Below are 26,055 nucleotides of genomic sequence, written 5' to 3' on the forward strand. Positions count from 1 at the left end.
AACCAGGACACAATACTCCAAAATGATGTGACAGATGCTAAGGATATCTAGAAATTTTTTCATGCTGTCCTCTTTTTTTATGCACCTAAGTAAGCTTGTTCTTTAACTTTGGTGCATGACAGAATTGTACTCAGGCACTCTGACTCTGAGAGCTGTCTCCTGTACTAAAAAACAGCCAGTCATTTAAACTTTTTATGTCTACATTAGTTTTCCCCATTCATAAATATTTCTTTTGCCATGTTATGTAACTGATGGTTATTTATCCTGAAATTTTATTGAGGATAGCCAATTCAGGAATACAGTGCAGGTGAATAAAGAGTAGAAAATCCATTGTTTAAGACTCATTATAGATTTGTGAGGGAGAAAAAAAAAGTGCAACTCAAAGCTGGGTGACAGGTGAATGAATTTGTTCCCTCTGATGCGTATTAGCATCTTTATTTCTCAAAACTTCCTATAGCTTCACCCTTGAGTTACTCCCTCTCTCCTTTATGTTGACTTCACATCCATCCATTGGTCTCCAGGTCTTCCCTTTCTTTCCAGAAAGGATCTAAGCCCTTCCATGGAATCTAATATGAGCAGTGTTGGTCATCCCCATTTTAAAAGCTGCAGTCTTACCAAACCCACCAGACCAATTACTCTAGCATTGTGATTTACAAAAGAAACACAATATGAAGTAACTTAGTAATATTTAAGTGTCATTAATAAGAGAGTGACATAGCAATAATGACCTGTTAGAGAAAACAGGTGCAGACTACGCCCAGAAGGGAGAGGAGCTGAAATACAGAACCTGAGATGTCAGATGCTTAAATGCAAAAGACACACATTAGTCATTTTATTGGCTTTTGCTGGTTGGTGAATCCCGACCAACCCCAGGTTACAACTTGACCATTCATTCATTTTTCTAGTATATTGTTTTGGTAAATGACAGGCACTGATTTATGACAGCCATGCATTTGCTTGGGGGCTGGGAACATATCTACCAACTCTGTTATACTGTGCTCCCCCAAGTGCTTTGTCCAGGGCTCTGCACATAGTAAGCAATCATAAATATGATTGATTTCTATAGATGTTCCAGAATCCTAAGACCTTTGATTCTGTTTGCAGAGTTTCCCTTTTCCAGCTTCTGCTGTATGCTTTCCTCCATCCTCTAGTACAGTTCTCCCGGTATCTATGTCCTTGAAGTTGTGCTGTGTTCACTGAAAATGTAAATGAATTATAATTGGTTTCATCATGGTTTTTTGAAGATTTCCAACCCCGAGCTACTCTTATAATTATTTGCTGTTAGGGATGTGTCTGCTTTCTATTGAAATAAAATAGAATTTTATTGGATTTGTCTCTTAGACTGTGAAAACAAGCTCCATTTTTGTAACATGGAAATAGTTCCTTGGGAAACACCTGAACCAGGTGATCACTGTGAATTATTTGAAACCTAGGTATATTTTCAATAGATCCAGTTTACAGTCATGTAGAATATAGTTTCAGTGTTGGAGGCAATTCAACAAGGAAGGTTCCTTTGAAATTATCCGTTTTTTCCTCTAACTCTGCTCCTCCTCCTCTCTTGCCACCCCAATTTTTGATTTCTAATCTGTGACTCTAACCTTTCGGCAGGCCATGATCTTTACTTGCCCAGCCACCTACTTAACTATGCTGATGTCGAGTTTCCATTTTGTTTATATGAGTTCTGAAATTTTGTGTTTCCGTGGAAGAATACACAAATGATTTATGATTATCATTGTATTTATGTTGGCAATGGAAACTGCGTACAAAAGATATCCCTCTTGTCATAAGTGACATCCTCTCTATCCAGCCTTCTCTTAATGAGGCTTAGGAGGAACTGACAGTCAGCTAGCAGCACTCATTGCATACTGACTAGGAACCTTAGTGAGTATAGTAGAAATTCGTTTATATGGTTCTTGCCCTCAAGGAGTTTACGATCTAATAAGGGAGAGGGATACTAGAGTAAATTACAGGTAGGAGGAAGTAATAAAGTATAAAGATACAAGTAGTAAGCTTGGGTTGTGAGTTCTTAAAGTGCTCAGGTTACAGGGAAGGGCAAAAGTGGCAGTTAGGGGATATAAAATGAGATTAGGGAGGACTTCCTGGTGATGGGGAAGGGCTTTGAAGTTAGTCTGTCAGAGATGAAGCAGGAGGAGGTTCCAGGAATGAGGGCAGGACATAAATCATAAAAGGGAGAAATGAGAATGAGGCACAGTGAGTAGATTAGCCTGACTGGTAGTTGAAGTAGTAATAGTGTTTATTCAGTGCTGAGTCCCAAGCACTGGAATACGCAGGTGGGAATTAGACAAGATCTCTATCCGTGGGGAATTCACAATCTAAGAATATAAATGGGGGGGAAAAGGACTGCCAGCAAACTGTCTCCAGACTGTCTCCTGTCTCTAGAATCCTTTAGTTTGTTATGGACAGGGAATGCATCTGTTATATTGTACTCTCCGAAGCATTTAGTACAGTGCTCTATGTACAGTAAGCACTCAATAAACGTGATTGATGGACAGATCCATCGGAAATGAAGACACAATATAGCACAACACAGACAAATACACAAAAGAAAAACACAATCAGTAGGGTACTGTGGCCAGAGGAACAGAATAGTGTGAGTTCAGAGGCGGAGAAGAGAGTGGATTAGTTGGAGGGAAAGAGCTAATTAAACACTTGATGTTCACCTGACCCTCAGTCCCACAGCACTCATGTACATATCCATAATCTGTTTATATTAGTGTTTGTCTCTTCCTCTAGACTGTGGGCTCCTTTTGGGCAGAAAATATGTCTACCAACTCCCAAGCACATTTGTACAATGTGCTACACACAGTAATAATAATGTTGGTATTTGTTAAGCGCTTACTATGTGCAGAGCACTGTTCTAAGCGCTGGGGTAGACACAGGGGAATCAGGTTGTCCCACGTGGGGCTCACAGTCTTCATCCCCATTTTACAGATGAGGTAACTGAGGCCCAGAGAAGTTAAGTGACTTGTTTACTTGCTAACAGGGTGGCTAGTGTGGCCTAGTGGATGGAGGATGGGCCTGGGAATCAGAAGGATCTGAGTTCTAATCCCAGCTCTGCCTACATGTCTGCTGTGTGACCTTGGGTAAGTCACTTTACTTCCTCTGTGCCTCAGTTACCCCATCTTTAAAAGGGGGATTAAGACTGTGAGCCCATGTGGGACAGGGACTGTGTCCAACCCGATTTGCTTGTATCCACCCCAATGTTTCGAACAGTGTAAGCACATAGCGCCTAACAAATACAAATATTATTGTTAATGTAAGCAAGGATGGCAACTGCTTTTTTTTGAAGTTTTTAAAAAATTTTAATATGTAAATCTTGTTCAAAGAGAGTAGTTAGTTGGAAAGGGCCACTTTGCCTCATGTGTGTTCAAGTGTTTCTTGCTCTATGTAGTAATGCTAAAAATTCTGGTCTTAAAGGATGCCATCGCCACATGTTATGAAGCTGCTTTTTCAAAAAATACCCCAAACCCTTGTTTATTATTAGTTGGAATGCTGGGTGTAGGCTGGTGTGGTTCATACTTGCATCCAGCCTGAAAGATATGCTTTTTCTCAACAAATATCATCTTTGTTTCAGGATCCATCATCCATGCAGCCACAGTGAGGTCCATTTTACTTAGTAAAAATGCAGATCGCATGTCAGGCTTTTCCTCCCTAATTTTCTCCCTTCCCTTTTCCAGAAGGTCTAACATGACCCCAACCCCCATTTTCTCATAGTTTGAGCCAGCATTCAGAGTGTGTGTTGCCTTATAGTCATCTAGCAAACTACTGATGCTTGATAAGTATAAATAATGATAACAATTGAAAATCTGGAAGTTACTGAATTTACTCCATGAGGACTAAAGCTGTTGGTAATTTTCTGGACTGGACTGAAAATCGTAAGAAGGGCTAAGTAAAATCTTATATTACAGTTTTGTACTTGTTTTGGTCTTCCACCAAAACGTAATAAAGAAAATGTAGTAATGGTCTGTACTGATGAGTTTGACTGGGTTTTTAATTGGCAATTATCTATGTGGATTAACTGAACATAGTTTAGTAGTTATAGTAAAATTTCAGAGGGGAACTAAATTCTAATGCAGGTTTTTATTCTGAAAGGTACTGTTCAGGGAATTATTCATTTTGAGCTATATAAACTGATTTGGAGTTACTATACAAAATCACATTTACCAACATTGTGTAGTGTAATGCTTTTTAAAATGGTACTCTGCCTAGAAATATTTTTGTGTGTTTGACAGAACTAAATGGCTTCATTTACAAAAGGCACTGAAATATACAAAGCTAAAAATATTTTCCGCTGTCTTTTGAAGTGATCAGTGAAAAAGGAAACTAAGGTAGCCACTGCATAGTTTTATCATTTCAGAGCTGAATTGAGTGTTGCAGCTCAGTTCTTGTTTTCTAGACAAATGCAAACACTTTGGCCCAATATGTGAGCATATAATTGTGAAAATTTCTGCATGGTTTTGTTCCTTATAAGTTTCCAAATTGGTTTAGTTTCAAAGCTGTATTTTGTTCCTTTTTGATTACCAGAACATTCTTGGAACACATAATATTTTAATAATACTAATATGGTAAGAAGAGCTTTCATAAGTACACTCAGCAGTCTTCATTACCTGGAAGTGGTTTTAAGATTGCAGAGCTTTGATTTCATTTGAGGGGTGAGTGATGTAGAGTGACTGAATATATTACCATTTTGATTATGGAGCAGTCTGATTTGGGGCAGTGATAAAGACCATTGGAACTAACAGTCTGTTATTATGTGCCTTGATGGTTATGCACAGATGCAGAACAGCTGTTGGTATTACTTGTGGTCAGAGGGCAACTTTTTGTTTGTGTAATGGAATGTGTAAATAAGCAGTATTCTGAATACCCTGACCAGAAATATATATTTTTTATTTGGGTAGAGTAAGTCTTCCAATTTTTAAATCAAGCAGTGTGAGATATAAGATCAGTATAAATGATCCTCATGGAGGCACACCCCAGCATGCAACCACATTAGGATTCTTGGAAACGTGACTGTCTTGTGGAGTACATTATACCTTAGATTTGCCTGTGGTAAATTAAGATCTAGTTTAGAACCTCTAAAGTTCTGTACTGAAAGCCCCTTTCCCAACATCTTCCCATACCTCTCATGAACTCTCTCATCCTTTTCCATCTCTCTCAAGAGGAATTTGTTTCCCTCAAGTTTTCCAAAAATATCCTTTCTACCTGTGCCTTCAACCTCATCCTTTCTCACCTTCCGAAATCACCTTCATCCAGCCTTCTTCTCCCCCGACTACCATCTTCAACCACTCATTCTGGCCCCTTCCCTTTTCTTTTAAAAACTTGCACATCTCCCCTTATCCTCTAGATTCAACTGTCATCACCTCTCGTTTCATTCCTGCGCAAACTCCTCAGAGCAGTGATATCCACCCACCGCCTCCACTTCCTTTCCTCCAGCTCCCATGATGACTCTCTACTTCACTGAGCCTCTCTGAGGTCACCACTGACCTCCTCCTTGCGAAATCTAATGGATTCTACTCTGTGTAATCCTCAACCCTACTGTCACTGTAGACAGTTTCATTCTCCTAGTTTTACTGACACTTAGTTTTAGTTTTACTTCCTTCTTGCAAAATCTAACATTCTACTCTATCTAATCCTCAGTCTTTCCGCTCCCTCTGTCACGGTAGATAATTTCATTCTCTTGGAAACACTATTTATCTTAATTTTACTGACATAGGTGTCTCCTGGTTGGTTTATCTCCTTTAATTGGTCTCCTTATCAGTTTTGGCCTCTGGCTCTTTTTATTTCCCATCCCATAACTGGGGACATCCCTCAAAATGCTGTTCTGGGTCCCCCTCTCTCCTTGACACTACCGCCAATGGTATCCACTACCATGGCTTCAATGCCCACCTCTGTGTATATGACTCTGTCATCTATTTCCATCTCTGCAATCTTGCATTTCTTCCTGTCTCCAGGCCATCTCTACATGGCTGTTCTGCCAATACTTCCAGCTCAGCGTGCCCCAAACTGAACTCCTCATTTTCTGTCCTAAATCCTTTCCTTCACTTAACTTTCCCTCCACAGCTCACATTACCGACTCCTTATTTCTAAAGCTTGCAACCATGACATTATCCTTGATTATGATCAGGTTGGGTACTCCCTGCCCCACACAGAGTTCACATTCTTAATCCCCATTTTACAGATGAGGTAACAGGCTCAGAGAAGTGAAGTGACTTTCCCAAGGCCACACAGGCAGATGGTGGAGCCAGCATTAGAACCCAGGTCATCTGACTCCCAGTCCTATGCTCTTTCTGCCGGGCCACACTCTTTCTCACATCTCCCTCCTTTTCAGCCCCCACAATTCTTTGGTAAGAATCGTAGAATTTATTGCCATTGTTCTCGTCTGTCCGTCTCCCCCGATTAGACTGTAAGCCCGTCAAACGGCAGGGACCGTCTCTATCTGTTGCTGACTTGTTCATCCCAAGCGCTTAGTACAGTGCTCTGCACATAGTAAGCGCTCAATAAATACTATTGAATGAATGAATGAATAATTTCTTACTGTGTGTTAAGCACTGGGGAGTTACAGTACAATTAGATGAGACAGCTTCTGTCCCATGCAGGACTCACAGTCTGAAGGGAACATATTTAATTCCCATACTTAACAGATGAGTAAACCAGGGCACAGAGAAGTTAAGTGCCTTGGCCCAGGGTCACACAGCGGGCAAGTGGCGGAGCTGGGAATAGAACCCAGGTCCTCTGACTCCCAATCATGTGGTCTTTTCACTAGGCCATACTGCTATATAGGTGCCAAGGGTGTTTGTTGGGATGACACAACTGCGGCAGCGGTTTTTATTGAGGGCCTGTGCATAGCATTGTACTAAAAGCACATGATTGAGTCCATTGGAGTTAGTTGGCCTGATACCTGCCCTTAGAGAATTTATGGTCTAATGGGGGAGATGTCACTAAAGAAAATGACATGTAGGAGGAAGCAGTAGACTGTGAGGATGTGAACATAGGTGCATGGGGTTGGAGAGGTAAATACCCAAATGCTTAGGTGACATAGAAGTGAAGTGGCAGTTGGTAGAGGGGAAATTGGGTGAGGAAATGAGACACTATTAATTATGGTATTTGTTAAGGGCTTACTATGTGCCGGCCAATGTTCCAAGTGCTGGAGTGGATACAGGCAAGTTGGGTTGGACACAGTCCCTGTCCCACATAGGGCTCACGGTCTTAACCCCCATTTTACAGATGAGGGAACTGAGTCCCAGAGAAGTTAAGTGGCTTACCCAAGGTCACACAGCAGACATGTCATAGAGCTGGGATTAGAACCCATGACCTTCCAACTTCCAGGACTGTGCTCTATCCTCTATGCCATGCTGTTTCTCACTAATCAGAGAAGGCCTCTGGAAGGTGATGGGATTTAAATAGGCCTTCGAAGACAGGGTGAGCCATGGTCTGCTAGATCCATCAGTCAATCAGTGGTATTTTTTGAGCTCTTACTATGTGCAGAGCACTGTCCTCAGCACTCGGGAGGTAAAATACAACAGAATTAGCAGGCATGTTCCCTACCTATAATGAACTTATGTGAAAGAGAGAGGAGTTACAAGCAAATGGGTGGGTGTGAGCAAGAGGTAAGCGGCAAGGAAGAGTCCTGATCCACTGGGCCGGGCAACACAGCACGGGCTCGGTGGGGTTAATGATGTTGGTATTTGTTAAGCGCTTACTACGTGCAGAGCACTGTTCTAAGCGCTGGGGTAGACACAGGGGAATCAGGTTGTCCCACGTGGGGCTCACAGTCTTAATCCCAATTTTACAGATGAGGTAACTGAGGCACAGAGAAGTGAAGTGACTCGCCCACAGTCACACAGCTGACAAGTGGCAGAGCTGGGATTCGAACCCATGACCTATGACTCCAAAGCCCGTGCTTTTTCCACTGAGCCACGGGTTAGCAGCGGGCCTGGAACTGGCTCGGCTCTGCCTGGAGCCATCCCTGCTCCTTCTCATCTTCTCCGTCTAGCTCCTTCTCCTTCTCTCCATCATCCCCCATCCCATTACATTCACCAAGAAACGTGCGTATTGGTTAGGTGTAGCCATGGCTCAGTGGAAAGAGCCCGGGCTTGGGAGTCAGAGGTCATGAGTCCTAATCCCGACTCTGCCGCTTGCCAGCTGTGTGACTTTGGGCAAGTCACTTAACTTCTCTGTGCCTCAGTTACCTCATCTGTAAAATGGGGATTAAGACTGGGAGCCCCACGTGGGACAACCTGATTACCTTGTATTCCCCCCCAGCGCTTAGAATAGTGCTTTGCACATAGTAAGCACTTAAATACCACCATTATTATTATTATTATTATTATTATTACCAAGCTTCCCAAAAGCCAAATGAGCCCCAATTTAAAACTCAGGTCCCTTGTCTCTGTTTTAAAATGGACATTTTAAAAAAGAGCAGCTTTTCTATTTCTTTAGTCTTAATTGAAATATCTGGTCAAAGTCATGTGTTTCCGCTTTAGTATTGATAAGCATTTTGGTTTATTTTCATTAATTATAAACTGGCAGATATTTTCCCTTCTCATGGGATCCTTCTGCACAAGTCTATCCGGGAGGAGGAAACACATTTTCTAACTTGTTTCAAATTTCAACTCTACTCATCCATCGGCGTACTGTTCCATTTTCCCATCAAATCTCTACATTAAATTAATGGCTCTTGTAGCACTGGAACAAATCAAATTGGCTCCTCTAAAATGAGTTTTATTTTAGAGGAATCCTATTTACGTTGAGAAGATAGAGTTGGACATGTTGGTCTTCACAGTCTCAAAGAATGTGGGAGATATGAAGATACAGTTGATTAATATGGAGAGTTAGGTAGTAACCCAGTTTCCTTGGCACATAGCATATTTCTATTTCAAGAGCAGTCACCTTCCTTGGCATGGATATAAATGTAGTTAAATAGTGACACTGAAAAATTCTAGTAGGGACGAGCTGGAAGGGAGACATCTTTGACATTTCTGAACATCATTCTCTAGACTGTGAGCTCATTATGGGGAGGGAATGTGTCTGTTAATTCTGTTGTATTATACGGTTTTAAGGACTCAGTATAGTGCTCTGCACATAGTAAGCACTCAATAAATACCGTTGCTCGATTGATTAGTAACAGCATACTTGTTCTGGAAAACTCAAACTCCGAGCTTTCCTGCAGCTTTAAAAAGGAAATCTTGTTTTTTTATGCCTAGGACTCACACAGTTTAGGTGCTTTCTATTTTCAAATTGTAGATCTTTTTGTATTAAAAACTATTCCAAATTGAAGAAGAGTTCCCCTGGACCTCACCAAAGAGTCTTTCAGAGACCCAAGAACCCTGGGACCTCCCCACTCTAGTGAATGCCAGGAGTTCTGAGGTTTCCTTTGACTGACCGAAAAGCCAGGGATTGCGGTAAGCCACAACTGGGAACAGGAACTTCCCGAGGTCTGCAAACTCGATGTTGAAGTTGGTGGTGCTCTGACTCTTGTTTTGTTGGTTCTGGCATGTTATAATATGGTTGCATTCACCTTTTACCCAACAATTGGGCTACATAGTACGACACCCCTTAGCTGTTGGAGAGTGAATTCCACCCCAATAAGCCTACTGCTGCTGGCAAACTGATTTTTAATCCCAGGAGGCTCAAAGAAGCATACAGGCAAGATCCCTAAGGAAGTTTGTGGTCACTATCCCTGTAGATCTTAGGGAAAGATAGCCAACATCTGTCATTCGGGTGGCCAGTGACATTACTTGAAGATCTCAGACCCTCAGATTCTTGCGACATCATAGTACGCCAGGGGGGCAGTATAATGCCATGGCTCCATCAAGAACTTTTGGCAGAAGCCCTTCCAAACGCAGAACATTTTTCTTGAGATTCTGGACCCCCACCCCTGGTTTCAGAACTTTTGCATTCACCTTGCAGGTCCCTCTGAACATGGTTACAGTTTCTGAGACGTGGGGCTAGGTGGCACAAGCCAAGACAGTGAGAGACTGGGTGCTGAATATCCAAATACTGGGCAGCATCCAGTGTCTCACCCACAACGGGTGGGGAATAACCAGACCGGAAACCATGTGAAAGCCCTCCCTGCCTGCTGTGGGTGGTTTGGTCATTCACTTGAAGGGAACAGGCCACTCTAGATGATAGCTCAAGGTATCATTCACTGCATTCAAAACCAAATTTCCTTTCTTCCAAATCTTTTCTTTAAAGAGTTGTCATTTGAGATATTTACTATCAACATCATCAAATTTATTTAGTTAGCACCTGTATCGTGCAGGCTACCCTACCAGGCCTTTGAGGGAGATGTTTTGAGGAAAAATCAGTTAGCCCTGTCCTCGAGGAATTTCTAATCTAAAGGGTAAGAAAAACAAGCAGTTAACAGCTTAACCGTATAGAGTCACATATGGAAACAAGTGCTGCCTATTGAGGTACCCTCAGAGCCGTTCAGAGATTCTCCTTACTAGTCCATCAGTCAATAAATTGATCATATTTATTGAGCACTTAGTGTGTGCAGAACTCTGTACTAAGCACTTTGGAGAATACGGTATCACAGAGTTGGAAGACACATTCCCTGCCTACAAGGAGCATGCAGTTCTTGCTTCCAGAACAGTTTTTATCACAGAGTAAGTGCTTAACAAGTACCATTATTAATATTTATTCCATGGTCCTCTACTGGATTAAACCATCAGATTTAGGAAATTCACAATCCTGTATCACCTGCCTGCCCCATCTCCCAGCAGCCCTGCTGGGATGAGGGTCAAGGAGGAACCCAAGACATCGGAGCCCTTTTTGTATGATGAACAAGAGCAGGAGGACAATATTGTAATCAAGAAGAGGTGAAAAATACTTGAAATTCTCTGAAAGAATTTTCAGAGTGGTGGACTGGCAATCAGGTAAACAGTGGCTCCCATAGAATAGGTGCTACAAGGAAGATCCTGATACCAGAAGCATCATGGCCTAGTGGAGCACGGGCTTGGGAGTCAGAGGACCTGGGTTCTAATCTTAGATCTGCCACTTGTCTGCTGTGTGACCTGGGGCAAGTCACTTTGCTTCTCCATGCCTCAGTTACCTCTGATTAGCTTGTATCTACCCCGCACTCTGAGGCCGTGATGGGCAGAATTATCTCTATGTATTGCTGAATTGTACTTTCCAAGCACTTAGTACAGTGTTCTGCACTCAGTAAGCCCTCAATAAATATGATTGAATGAATGAATGCTTAGTACAGTACCTGGCACATAGTGTTCGACAGTTACCATAAAAAAAAATTAGATTGGGGGGCTTTTCAAAAACAGCTTGGCAGTGTATTATAAATCTTGATTGCTTTCATCTCAGTTTCTTTGTTTCAACCAAACTCTGCTTTAAAATGCCAGTATTTTCAAGGTTTATCCATTGCTCTATGGCTTGTAACGTTGGTAACATTTTTCTAAGTTCCTTTAAAATGGATGAAATAAGGATGTTTTCTGCATAGAAAGCGAGAAAGGAACTACCGTTGACTGAAGAAGTGAGCATGTGTTTGACTGAAGGACATGTGTAAATCTTCTTTATATATGTCAGAGTTATGCAGATACAAAAGTAAGGACCCTTTCCACAGGTTTTTATGTTAACTTTCTATGGAATTATTTTAAAAACTTACTATTTAACATATGCTTTTGAAATTCTGTTTCGAGTGGTTGCCATACAATTTGTCATACAATTTCCATCTTGTTATTTATTTACAGGCTGTCATATTGAAGAGATATTTGACTTAATAGATTTGTCCAGTTATATTTTAGGGGGCTGAATGTTGGGAAGGCTTAAGTGGATGGAGGAAGACAGTTTCAAAAGACCTATTTAGCAATCGCTATCCAAGTCTCAGTGAATAATAATAGGGCCTATCAAGTATTTGGTCACATTGCTATGCAACTACATAGAGAGTAAACACGAATATAGATTGTATAAGCCTTAACTTCCTGTGCTTATCCTTCTTTCTTATCCCTTCAACAATTTTAAGTGAAGTAGAGAAACCAGAATCAAATATGCCACCTTGCCTCAAAAATCTTCAAAGTTGGAAATCGTAGATAATTGCAACTACTGAAAGTATAGTGGCTTTTTAAATGCTTGTAAGATTTAAGTACTCTTGCAAACTAGGCACCAATGACTCTGGAATCTTTTTTTTTTAATTTTTACTTTGGGTGGGGAGAGGTATTAGTATCTTAACCGTGTTAAGCGGTGTTCTTCAAGTGTTCATGGCTAAATAGCATTCCAATTGCACTTCCAACTGGTCAGTAACTTTAAATCTTCCTACCCAAAAAGATCATTTAATATATATTGCAATAATTTTGTCCTTTTATTTGATTGTATTCAGCTACACTGATGTCAGGAGTTAAGTGATCAAAAATCTGGTCTTCCATATTAGGAGGGGTAGAAGGTTGGAGCTGGAAGGGGTCGAATGGGAGGAGTAAGTATAAAAAGGAGCAGAGGGAGGGGAGTGAAAGAGGAAATGGAGCGGAAGGAAGGGGAAAGGAGGAAGGTAGGAGAGAAGTGCCACCACCTGCCACTTCTGCATTGATATCCACAAGAAGCTCCCATAATCTGGACATGGAGGTGGAATTCCTTCAGCATAGTTTGAGTGATGATAACTCCCTGTCTGCATCTATGGATCTCTCCCCAGAAATATCCTGCAGTTTCCAGTATGGCAGGGAAACAAATGACCATTGCAGCTATAATAGCTCTTCGGTCTCCCAGCCAAAAGTGGAAGTCTAATAGCTTCCACTTGAGATTGTTTTGGTGACAGGATGGGAGCCCTAAAATTTCTGACCATCTCACCTAATGCAGACTCTCTGGTTCTATTGGGGGGCATATTCCTTCTCTGCTAGATTTGCTTTCCCTGTGGGCTCTCCACATCCATTATAAAAAGTTTCCCCTCTTCTCCTTTGACCTTACTGCTCTCCGTTCTGTCCGAAAATGGAGACAGCAGGGCCTGGGAGGGAAGGGAGAATATGGAACTGGGTGCGTGCTTGCCCCTGGGAAGGGAATAAATATCAGGCCGGGCAGTGGACTGGAGAGGGAGAGCTGGCTTAGCTGCTTGATGAAAGGCCTACTGGAACCTTAATCGGGCTCCGTCGCTTGCAGTGAAGTTCTTTGCAGTGAAGCAAGTTTTCAATTCTCCATAGGTTCGGACACCGAACAGGATGTGGCACTCAAACTTGCCCAGGAACGAGCTGAAATTGTTGCGAAGTATGACAAAGTAAGTATTCCTTCTTCTTATTCTTTCCACAACTCTGATTTTGCATCCAAATGAAGAATTAGAACTCCTAGAGAGCAAGTTTGCAGCATACATAATATATACATTAAGAACTGTTTTTTTCCCACTGGGCGTGAGGCAGGTCTGTTTAACATGTATAGAACAATTCAAAGAATGTTATTAAATGCAGTTTGGTGCTGGCCTAAGACTTCACACTTTTCTTTAAGTGAAAGTAGTAACTTTGTTCTAATTGTAAAGATTGATTCACATTTTTATTTTGCATTCCTGCTTATTATAATTTAAATTATTATTACTGCCATTATAGTAGAATGATTTTTAAATTATTAACACTTATGGGCTTGCAGTGTATGAGTCAGTGCACTAAATGCTCTGGAAACAGCATGGTTTACTGGGAAGATCATAGAATGGAAGTCAGGAAACCTAGAGTCTCATCCCAACTCTGCTCCTGTAATGCTGTATTGACCATGGACATGTCATTTAACCGATCTTTGCCTCATTCTTTTTTAATGGTATTTGTTAAGTGCTTATTATGTGCCAGACACTCAACTAAGTGCTGGGGTAGATAAAAGCTAATCAGGTTGGACACAGTCCATGTCTCAAATGGGGCTCGCAGTCTTAACCCCCATTTTACAGATGAGGTAATTGAGGCACACAGAAATAAAGTGACTTGCCCGAGGTCACATAGCCGACAAATGGCAGAGCCAGGATTAGAATCCCAGTTTTCTGATTCCCAGGCCTATGCTCTTTCCACTAGGCTGTGCTGCTTCTCATTTCCTCATCTATCTAGTGGGGGTAAAATACCCGCTTTCTTTCTGTTTTAGATATGAGCCCCTGTGGGGTAGGATTCGATCTGATTGTCATATACCCCATTTATCAGTGATCTCATCTGTAAAATGGGGATTAAGACTGTAAGCCCCATGTGGAACATGGCTTGTGTCCAACATAATTAGCTTATATCTACCCCAGCACTTAATACAGTGCCTGGCACATAAGCGCTTATCAAGTACCATTTGGAAAAAGAAAAAAGAATTTCATGTACAGCGACTCTGGCCCTTCCAGTTCTGTGATGCTGTAACTGCAGGTCTTAAAATCATTGATGCATTCAGATGAGGCAGGTCTATGAAGGACTTCCAAGTCTGCAACACTGGTCTCTTGTGAGGCTGTTCCAAACCAGATGTGGCTTTTAGCAGCTCTCACACCATGCTAGCCAGAATGGCACTCTGTTATATGTCATAGAGACTGCCCATTCCTCCTTTAAACTCTAATTATTGCTAAAAATAGTTTGTAAAGTAGTGAGTAGAATTGACTGGTGGGTAGTGCCTTTCTTTCTCTCAGATCCTAGTGACTTTAATAACAGTGCTGTATGTCAGTAAAACAGTACCATATGGAGAAGAGCGCAATGCACGTTTATACCCATCTTAGAATATAGTTATGGCTTGTTTAATTACTGAAGCCCTTTCTCTACTTTATCTTTTTTAAAATATTTTAGGGGCGAGAAGGTGCACAGATTGAACCATGGGAAGATGCTGATTACCGTGTTTACAAAGTCACCGATCGATTTGGATTTTTACAGTGAGTTGCTTAGATTCAAAGTCATAGGCCACTTTGTAATGTTTTTGTGTCTGCTTAATATAAAGTATTGATTTTGCTAGACGTGCTGTTAATAGAATTCCATTTTCTGAATAATATCAAAAAGCCCCTCACAGTGCTTTTTGCTCATTACATTCCCGATGATTTTACTCCCTACGGTTGGAATTGAACTCTAGTTAAGAGGAAATGAAGTATATTAGATGGAATATAGTGATAATGAAATAGAAAGAAATTTATAATCTAAAAATAATAAATCATATTTTGACAAATGGACTTTAAAATCATCAGTTAAGTGGTGTCACTGATATGTAACCTAACAAGGGACATTGAAAATAATGTTGTACTCTGCCAAGTGCTTAGTACAGTATTCAGCCCACAGGAGATGATCAATAAATACTATTGGTTTATTATTGCTAGTTTTCTATAAGGTAGTGCGGAAAGTAGAAAGAGTTATTGTGCTCATAGTCATCTTGCTCATTTTAATGTTTGATCAAAAATTATTTACACCTAATCCTGTCTTAATAAATGTAAACTCAAAGTAACCGTGACAGATGTGGCAGGTAACTAAATAACCTAACTCTTGTCAAGGAATACTGCGTTACAGATTCATATGGCTAGGAAAATCCTGGAGTTTTTATTTTGCATAGGGCTGAGTTGTTAACTTTGAAATAACTGGAACAATATTTTAATTGAAGGTGCCACTAAAATGGTATCGGATGCTGAACAAATTGCAAAATATACTAGACAAGATGGGTTAGTTCATTCTTCACCTTGAGTTTGCCACCTATAGAAAACACTGTATCATAAGTAGAAAAAAATGCAAGAGGCAAAATATTAAAGGTAGAAAGGCAGGCAGAAACATTGCTTAATATTACTTAATTGGAAATTCCAAGTTACAGAAGGGAAGCTAAGAACTGTATATCGAAGAGAAAAGCAGACTCCTTTAGCCAAGAGCAAAGTTCTTGCATTTTAATTATCATGATAATCTAGGTTTTAATCATTGAAAAATTCTCCTGTCAGGGAGAAAAAGCTTAATTACCAACAATTTCTTGAGTAGGAACAGTAAATCCTTACCCAAAATGAGGTCTTTTAGGGACTAATCCAAGGGAAATCCATGTTTTTGTTGCAGTATTAAAGCATAGGTCCCACCTAAATTTTCTCCCCAAGGCAGAATTTCCCCTCTTCCTTAGAGTTTACTATTTTCTCCTAATTATTCTGAGTAGTTGGAACCACCAGGATGTCCAGAAATTACAAGAAGGGGCCTGGAAATTTCCCTGCCAGAGTGGAATTTTGTAACAGCATTTTTAGCTAAATTTGGCTATGACCAAGAGAATTGCGATGGAATTTGTGGAAATACTGATTAAATGGTGTAGAGTATATCAGTGTCTACAACATGTGAGCATAGTTTTGAAATGTGATACATGCAATACGGAAAGACTGGATAGTGAAATGTTTTAAGTACTATTAAGAACAGTAAGAAAGGTAAAGCCATACAGCAAACTGCCCTTCACCCCCAAACCCTTAGAGCAACACTCTCATTTGCCCACCCTGCCTTCACTCTGATGGTGAGAAGCATCGGTCACCAGCCTGGGTAGCGTAAAACCCCAGAGTTGCTATAGATGGATTCAGACACTTGCCTATTTCTCGCTGTCTCCTACCTATGATTGATCTGGGACAAAAAAAAAATGTTGCTGAATCTTGATTTAGACATTTTAAGGAAATCCAAAAATGACAGGAAACCAGTAAGTGTTCTCAGTCAATCAATCAGTCAATGGTATTTATTGAGCATTTACTGTTCGCAGAATACTGTACCAAGCATCTGAGAGAGTACAGTACAGTGGGGTTGGTAGATGTGTTCCCTGCCCACATGTGCTTACATTCTAGGGAGGAGTTAGTCATAATTACTATACTCTCCTGCCCACCTTTTCACTTTGCCCTTTTCTTGGAAAATACTTAATTATTAAAAATTTGTTAAAATTAATAAACTCATAATAGGTGTATTTGTTAATTGCTTATTATGCACCAGACACTGTGCCAAGCACTGGGGTAGGCACAGTCAGACATGGTCCCTCTCCCACGTGGAGGTCTTAGTCTAAGTAAGAGGAAGAATAGGTAATTCAGCGTCATTTTACAGACGAAGAAACTGAGGCGAGATTACAACCCAGATCCGACTCTGTAGCACGTGTTCTTTTTACTAGGCCACAAGACTTCTCTTTCTCTCAGCATCAGTTTACCAACTCTGTTATATTGAACCCCAAGCGCTTAGTACAGTGCTCTGCACATAGTAAGCACTCAATAAATACTATTGAATGAATGAACTCTCCAAGTGCTTCGTACAGTGTTCTGCACACAGTATGCACTCAATAAATATGATTGATTAAACTAGGTTTATAATGCTCACTGTAAATCACAGCTGTGGAATTACGTTGTGTGAAATTTTTGTTCACAGTAGCTCCGATAGGTTTCCGAAATCTGTGCACCAGTTATTAAACACATAGTTTTCATTATAATTCTAACAAATTATTCCCCGTGGTTGACAGAAAAAGAGAGGACACCCAGCAACTTCCTCTCCAAAACTTCCCCTCCCTTCTCTAAACGTCCCTCCTCTTTACTTTGGTCTCTCTTCTACCTTTGTAGTCTTCTCTTTCCCCTTTGCTAACACATGCCAACATACAGATGAGGTTGTGGCAATTGCCCCTTTAAATAAGGACTGTTTTGCTTTATGTTTAATGGCCATGACTGCACAGCCATTAGTCATTAACAGTCTGTCTTAAAGGGACAGAGAAAGCAATGCAGCCTGGGAGGAAGTAAAGCAGAACAGTCTGGAATTGGACACTGGTTTAAAAAAAAAAGTGCCAGCACTTGGATTCACTCTGAATTCAGCCCATCTTCCTGCTGTTCTTCCGCTTTTGAGCTGCAGGAAACAACCGCCAGCTCAGCCTTGATACCTGTGGTGCTGTCTCCTCGTGCACCAGCTGCAGAGTGAACCGGCATCCCTCTGCTGGTGGGATATGAAATACTTTGCTTCTCCATTTCTTGCGTGCCAATGCCTCTTCTCATCAGAACAGCAGGCACCTTTAGCTATCTTGCCCTCCATCCCCACCCTGTTGCAGCTTGAATCAACGCACTTTCCACCATTAGTAGAAAAGGGGGTCTTGGGCCAGGGTTTTAGGGATGCTCAAGTAGTAATAGTGGAATGAAATATTTTTGTTTCCATCACCGAGAAAGTGCCCAGTCATTGTATTGCTTAATTCATTTTAGTTGCAAAGTTCTTATTTTCTATATACACCAATTGAGTGTAAATTGCTGACTCGGTGAAACACTTATTGAGAAACATCTTTCCACATTTAACCATTTCTTTCATCATTTTTTTCCAAGCCCCAGCCTGTGGCCCATAAAATGGTTACATTCCTCAACAAGGGTTTCCCTCAAATGTTGAGTTCTAGGTATTTCAAAAGGTATACAGAAACTAGTTTCAGTCAGCAACAGAAGGTAAACATTAATCCTTTCATCGGTCATTCCCCTAACGGTATAAACCTTTCTCTAGCCCCTAAAGCCTCCTGATTTAAAAAGCAATCCTATTCTTGTACTGTTAAGCTTTACTATGGAGTTTGATCAGAAGGCAAAAATAGTTTTAGTAAGTAAGTATAGATGTGCATAAAATATATATATTAAAAAAATGCTTAGCAGCTTGTGCAATGAACTAGACATTTCATCCTCCCCTCATGTTTTTGCTTTCTAAGTTTGCATACTACAGTTCTCATGGAGCCTCAGAGGCTTAATTCATAGGTGTGACCCAAACTGAAATTATTCCGTGGGATAGACCAACATACGACAGTCCCTAGACAAGTACGGTACACAGCTCGACCTTGATTCTGCCACAAACCGTAAAATGAATATAGAAGCTGCCAAACCTGACCGACCCGGTGGTAGAACAGCAGGACCATTGTCTGATGCCGAGAAATATGGAGACTTGTTTGGGACTGTGTATGATACTAAAGGGGGTCATTTGGTTCTTAGGAAGTGTGGAGAAGAATATTGCTTAAGGTTCTGAGAGGTTTCTGGTTTAGTTCCACATTCAGAGAATGTAGCTAGTGTATATTCAGTGTCTAAATGCTGCCTGAACTTGAGAGAATGAGAGAATGCTTTAAGATGAGCACATCACAGGTTGTTGAAGGATAAAAGGAACTACAAGGAGGAAGATTAAATCTAAGATTTTATTACAAATTCAGAAAACAGTTTTCATAACCGGCAAAATTTTTCAGCCAAGGAGATTTTCATGTATGTAGGAAGTGGAATATGTAATAAACATACACATGTATGTATATATACATATTCCACTTCTCAAATAAATGAAAATCTCCTTGGCTGAAAAATGTGTATATTTATATATATAATAGAGAGAATGAGAGAGAGAGAGAAAGAGTAGCTAAACTTCATAGGCATGTTGAGGAATAAAGTTCAGGCTCCCCCCTGAGTCATGGCCATCCCTCAGGAAGTGCAGCCTGCACATCTCTCCCATGCTCTTTGCTGATATTTCCCAGTGTCTAGAAACCCTTCCTCAATGTTTTGTCAAGTCACTGCAGGTAAGTCAACCCCCTTATTGCCCTCTCTTACCCTTGCTCTGTTCCTTTTCCATCCCCCTGCCCACCTTGTGGCAGTTGTCAAGTGCTTACTGTGTGTCAAGCACTGTTCTAAGCACTGGTGTCAATAGATGTTAATCAGGTCGGACATAGTCCATATCCTACAGGGGGCTTACAGTCTAAATAGAGGGGGTACCTGGTATTGAACTCCTCATTTTATAGTTGAGGAAGAGAGAGCCCGGGCCTGGGAGTCAGAAGGATCTGGGTTATAATCCCCACTCTGCCACTTGCCTGATGTGTGACTTTGGGCAAGTCATTTCACTTTTCTGGGCCTCAGTTACCTCATCTGTAAAATGGGGATTTAGACTGTGAGCCCCCTGTGGGATAGGGACTGTGTCCAACCTGATTAGCTTGCAACTGACCAAGCACTTAGTACAGTGCTTGGCACATAGTAAGTTCTTAACAAACACCAAAGTTATTATTATTAATATTATTAGAGACGTTAAATGACAAGTGATCACACAGCAGGTAGGATGGTGGAGGGAGCTGGGATTAGAACCAAGGTCCTCTGACTCCCAGGCCTTTGCTCCTTCCACTAGGCTATGCTACTCTACCCTGAATCTTGAACACTGACTGGACCTTAATTTTCCCCATCACTATTATGGGTGATACCAAATTAAAATCAAGATTCATAAATCTTTACATAGACCTGCCTCAATGGAGTTTTAAGGCAGGTGAGGGTGAATCAAACAATAAAACTGATGTGGAAATGCTGTTCCACTGAAGAATATTCCCAAGCGCTAGGTTTGAAAAATGGTTCACTAACTAGTGGGTGAATTTCTTGCCTAAGATAGTAGAGAAATGATTTAGGTAAGAATCTGTGAGGCAGCGTCTGAGATAAAGGGGAACAAAGATGCAGTTATATTTTTTAATCATTTGAGGATAAGGAAGAATAGGTAAAGGAATTTCTCGCTGGCCCCTGAAGTCGGCTCCCAGGCCCCCACTCACGCTATCCCACCTGCCTGGGACACACCCCGGATCCTTTTCATGAAACCATCTCCTGCATGAAATGTTCCTGGATTCATTTCCCTGGTCACACCATCCACTATAATTACCTGGGTACATATTTGTGTAGCTAGCTGTAAAGTTATTAATTTGTGGTGTTTATAATCTTGCACTTTGTGTTTTTTGTTTGCTTTGTCTCACTTCATTAGGTTGGCGGTACTCTGATGACAGGGATCTCATCTTATAGTTACCCTGAAATTCCCCCTCAGTGCTCTGCTTCTGCGCATTATAGGCACTCGCTATTACTGACAATAAACTGTTAATCTTATGAGAACTGAAGGGTAATGTATCAATCAGTCAGTGGTATTGAACGAGCATGTACTGTGTGCAAAGCATTATACTAAGCACCTGGGAGAATGCAGTACAACAGAGTTGGTAGACACATTCCCTTCTCGCAAGGTCTTTACATTCTAGAGTGGGAATCGGATAGATTTTAAAAATTACAGAAAGGGGAAACGGTAGGCTCTAAGTATATGTAAAGAACTGCTATGGGCTGAGAGGGCTTGGGGGGGAAGTTAAATATAAGATGCTTAAGAGGTACAGATTCGAATGCATAGGCGTCACAAGGAGGGAAACGAGGACTTAATAAGTGTCGGCTTCTGGGATTTTTCGAGGGGCTTTGAAGGTGGGACAAATTGTGGCCAGTTGAATAAGAAAGGGGTGGGAGTTCCAGGCCAGAGGGAGGAGGTGATCAAGGGGTTGGTGGCAAGATAAGATGAGACTGAGGTGTAGCAAGTAGGTTAACCCTAGAGGAGTGAAGTGTCCAGGCTGGATTGTAGTAGGAGATCAGTGAGGGAAGGTAAGAGGGGGAGAGCTGTTTCAGTGCCTTAACCCAGTGGATTTTTTCCTCAGAGTGAGATTTTTCAAGTGGTTTAATCTGACAAATTATTTCTATAAATCTTGATGATACTTGTTTGGAGTGTGTAAAGGGAGTGCTGGGCTTGAGACATCAAGGCAGTTGAGACATCATTACAGATTAACATGACCTACTGTATTTGGATCTGTAGATTGAAATTTTTTTTGTCCATTTGAGATAATTCAGTGGTTATGTTTACTGGGCTCTCAGAAATACTTAATGATTAAAAAAGTAAATTTGTGCCATGATTTGAACGTCCAACTCTTTATCTCATTCAAAGCATTTTTCCCTCCACAGTGAGAACGAACTCCCTTATCACAATGCAGTCGTAGAACGGGTAAGTTATGCTCTTTATGAATTTACTGATAATAATAATAATGGTATTTGTTAAACGCTTACAGTGTGCCACGCACTCTTCTAAGCAAGCGCTGGGGTAGATTCAGAGTAATCAGGTTGTTCCATGTGGGGCTCATACTCTTAACCCCCATTTTACAGATGAGGTAACTGAGGCACAGAGAAGCTAAGTGGGCTTACCCAAGGTCGCACAGCTGACAAGTGGTGTAGCCAGGATTAGAACCCACAACCGCTGACTCCTAAGCCCGTGCTTTTTCCACTAAGCCAAGTGCTTCTCTCCAGAGATGTTAATGAATATATTTAACAGGTTGTTCATAAATGAAAAATCAATCATGTTTTCTCTACTCAGAATGGGCCAAGAGGCAGGTGGTCCAGGTAAGTGAAGGGGCAAGCCTGCAAAAGGAGGTTGAAAAATCTCTGCACTGCTGCCATGGTTTTCTGTTGACCCCCCGGGGTTTTTGCTGCATTCATTCATTCATTTGATTGTATTTATTGAGTGCTTACTGTGTGCAGAGCTGTTCTGCCCACCGCTAACGGATGCCAGCAGCGGCAAAAGCCCGAGGGAACTGACAAGCAACAAGTGGTGGGAAGCTTGTGTTCACTTTCATTTCTCTCTTAGTCTTACCTGCTGACCCTGCCCCACACTGGTCTCCTTCGTGCTGTAATTTTATTTACTTATAATGTCTGTCTCCCCCCTAAACTGTAAGCTCATTCTGAGCAGGGAAAATGTCTATTAACTCTTATATTGTACTTTCCCAAGTGCTTAGTACAGCGCTCTGTACTGCAGCTACAGCTGGATTGTTAGGGCTGACTGTCTTTAGGGTGACATGAAATTCCAAGTTTGATGTGGTCTCAGCCAACTGCTCACTCTGTGGGCATTGAAATCAGAGCTGTCATCTCATCCCCGATTGGCTCTGTAAGTGCCACTTATCATGTACTTTCCAAGCACTTGGTACAGTGCTCTGCACACAGTAAGTGCTTAATAAATATGATTGAATGAATGTAAGTGACACAGACACAGCTCAAAGCAGTAGAGTTCCGACTTTAAAGAACATGGTTGCATTTGAAAGTCCACGGGATTTTGGGGGGAGCATAGTCATTTTCAAAATCCTCTAGTAGGAACTAACCTTAAAACCCTTTGGGTGAGTTTGTGGAAGGATACTAAAATGAGAATGGGGATATGCTGTAGTTTTAGAGAACCGGGGCCTAATAGGAAATGGTTAGGAGCGATGGAGGAAAAAGAGGGCTGGTTGTTTGCTTTAAGCTATACTTGATGAGTGGGACCAAACTCATTTACAAAATAAACAAATGTAAGATTGTATTATCCTTGAACAGTTAGATTAGATTTAAACAAAAACAAGCAAAAAGGAACAACATAAATTTAGAGGGGGAAATTAAGTCCAGCTTTGTTGTGTGGAACCTTTAAAATGATAAGAAATTTGATCTGCTGTGGAAAGAATGAAGAGATGTCAGTGAGAGAATTTTAAAAAATTGTTGCCAATTCATCCCTCTGTACTTTGAATAGAATTTCAAAGAGAAGAGAGTTGACTAGAGGGCAGGGCAACAGTTAATGCCTGAGAAATAATACAGAGTTGGATCAGGTCTAGTCGAGAAAGGTTATCTCCCTTTAAGACAGACTAGTTTTTGGAGGTATAATATCCTGTACAGCTGTACGGAGGAATGAAACCTGTTTTACAGCGCGAAGGGTAGGGGGTAGGGAAGGCAAATCCCTTGTCCTTTGGATCCTATCCAAAACTATTTCTTGTGTAAGCTCAACAGACTGTTGCAGAAGATTGAAATATCATTTCCTACCCCTAAAATCCCACTATCTCCCCCTCAAGCCTCAAAAATGATAGCATCTGTCTTTCCTAGAACAAGCTCATGTGCCCTAGAGCAAACTCTCTAAATCGGAGCGTGGATCATAGATGGAGCAGCTGGGGGAATGGAAAGTAGTTACTAAGGGAACCTTAGCTCCGTTTCTGTTAAATTATTTACATCCTGGCAGACCCAAGAAGTCCTGAAACGTCATTCCCCCAAGTTCCTCCTTTATTTCCCCTACTTCTTTCCATCAGACTGGTGCATAAGCAATGCTTAGGGGAAATAAGTCTTATAAGGGAAGGCCTCTTGGAAGAGAGGTGATTTTAGGAAGGCTTTGAAGGTGGGTAGAGCGGTACTAGTATGAAATGGCTGGCACAGATGCAGATTTTCAGTGTACTACTCACCAATATTTCCCTGTTTCGCTTTCAGTTGAAGTTAAAATACTTTATATGACAGATTGAAATGTCTGTTTCATTTTGTTTTCCAAAACCTAGTACAAACTGAGGGATTGGTACTGGGGTTTTTTATGAAGTTCGGTGCACCTCTGACCCCTGCTGGTGAGGTTTAGCCTTGCACTACTCCATTAAACTTCAATTTCATTCATTCAATAGCATTTATTGAGCGCTTACTATGTGCAGAGCACTGTACTAAGCGCTTGGAATGAACAAGTGGGCAACAGATAGAGACAGTCCCTGCCGTTTGACGGGCTTACAGTTTAATTGGGGGAGACAGGCAGACAAGAACAATGGCAATAAATAGAGTCAAGGGGAAGAACATCTCATAAAACAATGGCAACTAAATAGAATCAGGGTGATGTACATCTCATTAAACAAAATAAACAAAATAAATAGGGTGATAAAGATATATACAGTCGAGCGGACAGTACAGTGCTGAGGGGGTGGGATGGGAGAGGGGGAGGAGGAGAGGGAAAGGGGGGAGAAGAGGATTTAGCTGCGGAGAGGTGGAGGGGGGGTAGAGGGAGCAGGGGGGAGAGCTCAGTCTGGGAAGGCCTCTTGGAGGAGGTGAGTTTTAAGTAGGGATTTGAAGAGGGGAAGAGAATTAGATTATCTGAGGTGAGAAGGGAGGGCATTCCAGGACCACGGGAGGACGTGGCCCAGGCGTCGATGGCGGGATAGGCGAGAATGAGGGATGGTGAGGAGGTGGGCGGCAGAGGAGCAGAGCGTGCGGGGTGGGCAGTAGAAAGAGAGAATGGAGGAGAGGTAGGAAGGGGCAAGGTGATGGAGAGCCTTGAAGCCTAGAGTGAGGAGTTTTTGTTTGGAGTGGAGGTTGATAGGCAACCACTGGAGGTGTTTAAAAAAGGGAGTGACATGTCCAGATCGTTTCTGCAGGAAGATGAGCCGGGCAGCGGAATGAAGAATAGACTGGAGCAGGGCGAGAGAGGAGGAAGGGAATTTATGTTGTGATTGCTGTGATGCTGAATCGGTCCGAAGCGTGTGCCGGCCATCACCTTTATTCTAGGCTTCAACTCACCTCCCTCCCTGCCCCCCCGGCTGTCCCCCCAACACACACCCCGATTTTTCTTACCAATGTCGAAAACACCACCATCCTCCCTCTTGCACAAGTTCATAGGCAATATCCTCGGCACATTTCTTGTTCCACCACACATTTTCTGTCAACAAATCCTGTGGTTCACATCTTCACAGCATCTCTAGACTCCACCCATTTTTCCCCTCCAAACTTCTACCATTCTGATCCAAGCACTTATTGCATCCCACCTTGACTACTGCATCAGTCTCATTGCTGACCTCCCTGCCTCCAGTCTCTTCGCTTTTCGGTACACACTTCACTGTGCTACGCAGATCATTTTTTCTGGAAAAAAACCCTATCCAGTACACATTCTCCCTCCTTTGAAAACTCCAATGGTTGTCCATCCACATGAACCTGAAACAGAAACTCCTTACCATCAACTTTAAGGCACTCAGTTTGCTCTCCCCTGCTTACATTATCTTGTTGATCTCCTACTACATTCCAACCCACACACTTCACTCTTCTAATGACAATCTGATCTTTGTACCTCAATCCCATCTATTCCACCACTTACCTCTGGCCCACATATTTCCTCTGGCTTGTAACCCCCTCCCCCTTTATATCCAACTGACCACCACTCTCCCTACCTTCAAAGCCCTCCGAAAAATCACATCTCCTCTGAGAGGCCTTCTCTGACTAAGCCCTCATTTCCCCTACTCACTCTCCTTTTTGGGTCACCTATGCATTTATTTCTGTAACCCTTTAGCTCTTGATATTCACCCACTGTCGGCCTCACAGCACTTATGTACATTACTATACATTCTGCCACTTATTTTATTATGTTTCTCCTTCTAGACTCCGTGTGGGTGGGCAGGAATTGTGTCTACCAAATCTATTGTACTTTCCCAAGCTCTTAGTTTAGTGTTCTGCATACAGTAAGCCCTCAGTAAAGGCCATCGATTGATTTGTAAGAGAACTGAATCCTCTGCACATCGATTAGTCTTTATTCATTGAGTGTCTGTTGTGTACTGATTACCTTACAGAATGCTTAG

At 41.6% G+C, this 26,055-nt stretch overlaps 1 protein-coding gene across 2 annotated transcripts in view; it reads left to right on the top strand.

The window, feature by feature from the left end:
• USP6NL (USP6 N-terminal like) overlaps positions 1 to 26,055 on the top strand; it is a 118,065-nt gene that overhangs the window by 52,440 nt on the left and 39,570 nt on the right. For both annotated transcript variants that reach the window (XM_029077564.2, XM_029077565.2), the window contains 3 exons: positions 13,158 to 13,231; positions 14,739 to 14,821; positions 21,641 to 21,680. In XM_029077564.2, the coding sequence (XP_028933397.1) occupies positions 13,158 to 13,231; positions 14,739 to 14,821; positions 21,641 to 21,680 (197 nt within the window). The remainder of the gene's footprint in view (positions 1 to 13,157; positions 13,232 to 14,738; positions 14,822 to 21,640; positions 21,681 to 26,055) is intronic.

This window comes from Ornithorhynchus anatinus, chromosome 13 (genome assembly GCF_004115215.2).
Source record: "Ornithorhynchus anatinus isolate Pmale09 chromosome 13, mOrnAna1.pri.v4, whole genome shotgun sequence".
In the NCBI taxonomy this organism is placed as follows: domain Eukaryota; kingdom Metazoa; phylum Chordata; class Mammalia; order Monotremata; family Ornithorhynchidae; genus Ornithorhynchus; species Ornithorhynchus anatinus.